General features: G+C 44.9%; 1 protein-coding gene across 1 annotated transcript; it reads left to right on the top strand.

The window, feature by feature from the left end:
- The first annotated feature begins 482 nt into the window (after positions 1–482).
- Positions 483–4,190, top strand: HAM4 (GRAS family transcription factor). Its single transcript, XM_006855991.4, has 2 exons — positions 483–2,830; positions 3,127–4,190. The coding sequence occupies exon 1, from the start codon at positions 1,310–1,312 to the stop codon at positions 2,807–2,809; it is 1,500 nt and encodes a 499-aa protein (XP_006856053.2). The 5' UTR covers positions 483–1,309; the 3' UTR covers positions 2,810–2,830; positions 3,127–4,190.
- The last annotated feature ends 1,810 nt before the right edge of the window (positions 4,191–6,000 follow it).

The raw sequence follows: 6,000 nt of genomic DNA, 5'->3' as shown, positions 1-6,000 counted from the left end.
AGATGAGGAGAGAGAAAGTAGAGAGAGAAAGAAGAAGAGAAAAAAATAGTGGGCTCATGTGATTCACAATGGCCATGAACATGTTATGCCCATGCTAAAGATGATGAACCCATCATGACAAAAACGAAATAATACGGGCCTTTCTCCCCCATATGCAGAAGAGAGAGATCGTGAAGGCCAGAGAAAAAGTTGAAGAGAGAGAAACAGAGAGGTTGGTACTTGGGAGAGGGAGAAGTCAGGCGAGAAAGAGAGGGTAATCATAGCATACAAAAGCTTGAGTGAGAGAGAGAGAGATAGAGAGAGAGCGAGGAGCTTTTGGAGCTGGTGAGAGGAGTTTTAGAGAGAGAAAGGAGTCTTTGCAGGTGGGGGATACCTTCTTGTTGCCTGCCATGTGTTTGTGAATCTACATCAGAGAGAGATGTTCTAGAGAGAGAGGGGCTTTTTCAAGAAAGGTTGTGTGGGCTTCTTGCTAATCAGGTGCGTCTTGTGAAATCAAACCTGGTCTTGGAGAGAGAAAGGGGTTGTTTAGAGGGAGAAGGGGATATTTTGCAGGAGAAGCGGCTTTCTTCTTGCCCCCTCTGTGCGTCTGTGGAATACCCATCTCAGAGGGGGCGTTTTAGAGAGAGAAAGGACTTGTTTTTGCAGGTGATCTAGCTCTCTGAGTGCGTCTGTGAAATAACATTGGCGAAGGTGTTTTAGAGAGAGAGAGAGGATTTTTGGAGGTGAGAGAAAGCTTCATCTCCTTGCCCAACCAGTCCATTTAAGAAATCAACGCCCCACAAGGAAATAATTCTAACTGTGACCTGAGACAGAGAGGGCGTTTTAGAGAGAGAAAAGGTGGAGTTTTTACAGGTGGTTGTTTCTTGCCTGCCAAGTGATTCTCAGAGGACATTTTAGAGAGAGAAACAGGGGTTTTACAGGCGAGACACGCCGCCTTCTTAGCCCCCAAGTGCCTTAGGGACATCAATCCCCATCTGAAGACACTGGATTTTAGAGAGAGAAAAACGTTTTCCTCTTTTCTTAGCGGCTCAGAAGTTGCTCCTCTTGTCCCACCAAGTGGTTTCTGGTAATCACTCCTCATTCTAGATAGAGAAAGTGGGGGGAAGCGCCTCCTCGTTGCCCATCATCTGGGTAAAATCAATCATTCATATTAGAGAGAGGGCCTTGTAGAGAGAGAGAAAGATGATCCTTTAGAGAGAGAGAGGAGATCTTTTTTCAGTCTCTGAGAAATCCCCAAATCTCCAACTTTCTCTCTCGATGGCCTGCACCCACTCTCTCACCACCTAAACCACCCAAGGCTCGCACCCAAATGAACCCACTTCTCTCCATAGCGCAGCACCACCAAGCCCACCCCCCACACCCGGCTTGCGCACCCGCCCTTGAGCCCACCTCAGTCCTGGACCTTCGAAGCAGCCCGACCCCTGCCCCGCCGCTATGGGCCCAACAACAACCACCTCCCATGGAAGAATGGGACTCTCTCCTCCTGGACGAGCCCTCTCTCATGCGCTGGATCATGGGCGGTGAGATTGATGAAACTGGCAACCCCTCTTCTCTCTCTAGACCCCAATTCGCCTCTACCGAGCCTGCCCCTGTCGAGCCCGTGTACCCAATTGACCCCTTCTCCTTCCCCTCCATCGAGCCCACCGCCACCTTCTCAAGCCTCCCCTTTGTGGCCGCAAACAACCCCCATTTTGATCAATTCGGGTTCGAGAGAGAGCAGGTGTATTCGGGCCACCACCACCAGAGCGGCGGGCTGGTGGCCAATGATGAGTGGTGGCTCGAGCAGTTGGTTCGGGTGGCTCAGTCACTGGAGGGCGGCAACGTGGCCATGGCTCAGGCGATATTGGCGCGGCTCAATCACACCCTCCCACCCTCCGTGGGACGCCCCCACCAGCGAGCATTGTTTCAGTTCAAGGAGGCCCTCTGCGGGCTTCTCGGCCCACATGCACCGGCACCGATGCTGCCTCTCGATATCGTGCACAAGATCGGCGCGTACAAGGCCTTCTCTGAGGCGATACCATTGACCCAATTCTCCAATTTCACGGCAAACCAGGCCCTGCTTGAGGCCTTCGAGGGCGCACCTGCCGTGTGGGTGATCGACCTCGACATGGGTCTCGGCGGTCAGTGGGCCTCCCTCATGCAGGAGCTCGCGCATAGGCCTGGTGGCCCACCAGCCATGAGGCTCACTGCCATTGGCGAGCTCGGGTTCGAGATGGGTCTCGCCCGAGAGAACCTCCGCCACTTTGCCCGCGAGCTCGGCCTTGTATTCGAGTTCAACATAGCGTCTGGGCTCGAAGGCTTGTGTGCGAGCAATGGCGAGGCCATCGGCGTAATGGTCGGAGCTGGCATGCCACCCTCCAGCCCTGTGGCCCGGTCGGTGCGGCGGCTAGGGCCGCGCGTGGTCGCTGTGGTGGAGGCCGAGAATGGGAGGGCCGAGGCCAGTTTGTCACGGCGGTTAACGCGAGGGATACAGTACTACACTTCTCTGATGGAATCGTTGGAGGCCTCCGCCATCGGGAACGTGGTCGAGAGGGGGATTGAGAGGTTGATTATGAGGCCCGGGATAGAGGCATCGGTGGTCGGCGCCCCACGCAGCACATGCGGAACCTCGACCGCTTCGTGGCGCGAGGCCGTGGCAGGTGCAGGGTTCAGCGTTGCCGGGTTGACGAATTTTACAGAGACACAGGCGCAGTGTTTGGTGGAGCGGACGCAGGTGCGGGGTTTCCATGTCGAGAAGAGGGGCGCCGCCCTGGTGCTCTGTTGGCAGAGGCGCCCTCTGGTGGCCGCCTCTGCGTGGCGCTGCTGTTGAGGCCATGGCCACCACCGCGTTGTGAGTTTGTTTCTCTTCTTTTCTGTCTCTCTCTACTCTGTTTCTGCCATTTTTTCTCTGTTCTCTATTTGTTTCTTCTTAATCTCTCTTACGTTCTCTCTCTCTCTCTCTGTCTCTGTTTCTGCCTCTATTCTCTGTTCCCTGTTCCTTTCTCTCCACTCTTTGATTCTCTCACTTAGTTTGTCTCTGTTTTCGAGCCTACTTTCTCTCTCATCAATTTGTGTTTGTCTTTCCAATCTAATTTCTCTCTCTAGACTTGTTTCTCTCTCTATCTCTAACATCTTCTCTTCATGCAGTTTCCTCCTGCTGCTGCTGCGAATTGTGTTCGGGATGTTCCCGGCTTTTCTCTCTCTCATTTTTGTTTTGAATTGTGCAAATTGGGATTCTTGGCCAGCCTTTCTCTCTCTATCTCTTTCGAATTCTGCCCCGTCTCTCTCTTCCACACCAGTCGATTTTCTATCTGTACATGTCTCCTCTCTCCCCTAGTTTGTCTCTCTCTCTAACTTCTCTTTTCCTTTGTTTTATTCCTCTCTCTCTCTGTGTGGTGCCCTTTCCAGCCAACTTTCTCTCTCTTACTCTGTTTTGTTTCCCAGTCTTGTCACTCTCTTTGGTTTCAGCTCTCTGCAGTCTCTTTCTTGCTCGGTTTGCCATGGTACAATATTTGTATCTTTCTCTCTCTAAATCCTTTGGCCGGGACTCTCTTTACTTTCTCTCTCTCTCTCTAACCATTAAGTTGTCGACTCTCTCTCTCTCTCTCTAGCTAGGCTCAGTCATTTTGTAACTTCAATTGTGTTTTTCGGTTTAGTTTCTCTCTCTAGACAACCATTTAGTGGTATTGGTTCTAGTTTCTCTCTCTAGACAGAGGCGTTGCTCTCTCTCTCTCTAGACTCCCGGCTGCTGCTTGTTTTCTCGGCCAGGCAGTGTGCTAAGCTTTCTCTCTCCTCCCTCACCGACTGTGCCACGTGCCTCTCTCCGGCCAGGTTATCGCACGTGTTATTGGGCAGTGTCCAACGGATGGCTGGCCTTCTTTTTTTGGATGGTTTGGACTAAAGGCACGTTTCACGTGGCCACCTCCGCTTTTTACTCCACATATGTGGTTGGACGGCCGGATTAAGACGTACTTCGGAGTTGGGGAATCTGGAACGTCTATTCGACCTTATTTAGTTGCTTGTGTTTCTTGTAAACCATTCCGAGGGAAAAAAAAAAAAAAAAAAGCAAAATGGGGTAAAAAGATAACCGGTGAAATTGTAATGTTGGTCTTCTTTTTTTTTTCTTTTTTTGTGTTTACATGGGTGTAAATAATTATTTTTGGGGTAAGCCAAAAAAACAAAAAGAAAAAAAGAAAAAGACTTTAGGAAAATGTATTGCCTTTTTTGTGTGGTTTTAAAATTTGTTTCCAATTTATCTTTTAGAGTTTTCTTTTTTAATAATTAGATTTTCTTTGTGATAAATTAAGGGAATGTGGAATTTGGAAATACATGTTTTTAGTTAGACCTAAGAACAGGTCTATAGGACAGCGGTGTGACCAGTTTTGCTCTTTGGTGTAGAATGTTGGGGGGACAAAAAACCATATATCTATAGAATGAGTGTAGCAAAGATGAAGATGTTGAGATTGATGAGTGGTAAGACAAGAAGAAATAGAATTCACAATGAATCTATTTGAGAGAATTGAGGCGTAGCAACAATAGACGATAAAATGAAAGATAGTAGATTTAAGTGGGCTAGCAATGTGTGGTGTTGACCAAATATAGCATTTGTTAGGAGATGTGAATTAATTCAAGTGGAAAGATTTAAAAGAGCAAGATGTAGATTTAAAATAGCATGGTTGGAAGTAATTCGAAACGATATGTGTATTTATGGCCTCATTGAGGATATGGTTTTTAATAGAGTAGATTGGAGAATCAAGATTCATGTAGTCATTTTCAATTAATTAGGACAAGGTTAAAATGATGATGATGGTTGGATCTAAGAACAAAAAAGAAGGATTTAATGAAAAAAGAAAATATTTTTAAAAAAAATTATAAAAAAAAGATTCTTAATGAAAATAGGTTATAAATTATTAGACTTGAACAAGCAGGGGTAAAATCATCTACTTGGGCTACTTAGTTTTGTGTAAAATGATATATTGCCATGGATTAAAAACTCACTTTTTTTTTAAAAAGAAAAGTTTCTATAACTTGTTAACCCGAAGGTGCACTTTAAAAACTTAATAGAAAAGGTTGGTCTAATGTTGAAAAATTACGATGTACAGGGATGTCAAACAAAAGGACTTCCATTTCTGGAAATAATGCTTTTATGCATTATATATACCGTTTATTTTCAAGATTTTCATAAGTTAGTAGACATTTTGTATCTACACTTGGTTTGAAATTTTAAATTTCATAATTGGATTTGAAGACAAATTATAGGTCGTGGCAAGAAATCTTGACATTGAAACGTCTTTCTACACCATTTCGAAGTGCACATTACTTTGATTAATGACTTTTTAAGGCTGCAACCTTATGACACCACACCCATAAAAGATATTAAAAAAAAAAATAGAGATTCTTAACGTGAGAGATATTGCTACATTACTTGGAGTCACTCAATTTGAGTGCAATGACCAAGTTGTCTATTTTTGTTTATTGTTAGCAGCTTGTAATCTGCAATCCAATGAAAAAATTGGGTTCTGGTTCTTAAAGCCTGAATTCTAGAATCCTTGGGTTCATTAGTCATTTGACTAGTGCTGCCTTGGCCTAAAAAAGAAAAAAGGACTTCCATTTTTGGAAATAATGCATATTTTTAGTAGCTTGTAATGTGAGATTCCAATATGAAAAGGAAAAGTGCTTTATGCATTGGGGGATGCATAACCATTTTTGTGTCCCCTTTGGCACCGGACATCCATTCTAAAGAGGAAAGTGCTAACCCTATGAAAATAAATAGAAGTCTTATCATAAAGAAAAGGAGTTTGGAAAACCTTCAAATCGATCATCTCGATCATGATGATCATTATAGTTGTGACAAAAATAAGGATTTTAAGTATTAAAAATAATGTATATTATAACACATTATCAAGACTATTCATTTTTAAGTAGTATTTGCAAGATCAGTACCATTTTTTGAACTACAAATTTCATAATTGGCTGTGGAAATTGATTGTAGAGCTGTTTTAGATATTTCCCATGTCCAAA

This window comes from Amborella trichopoda, chromosome 13 (genome assembly GCF_054954075.1).
Source record: "Amborella trichopoda isolate Santa Cruz 75 chromosome 13, AtrichopodaSantaCruz75HAP2 v2.0, whole genome shotgun sequence".
NCBI classification, from domain to species: Eukaryota; Viridiplantae; Streptophyta; class Magnoliopsida; order Amborellales; family Amborellaceae; genus Amborella; species Amborella trichopoda.
This window is presented reverse-complemented; position numbering and strand designations above follow the sequence as displayed.

What these genes read in the sequence shown, in the direction of transcription:
- HAM4 (XM_006855991.4), top strand. Translation starts at nt 1,310, where the DNA reads ATGAACCCACTTCTCTCCATAGCGCAGCACCACCAAGCCCACCCCCCA.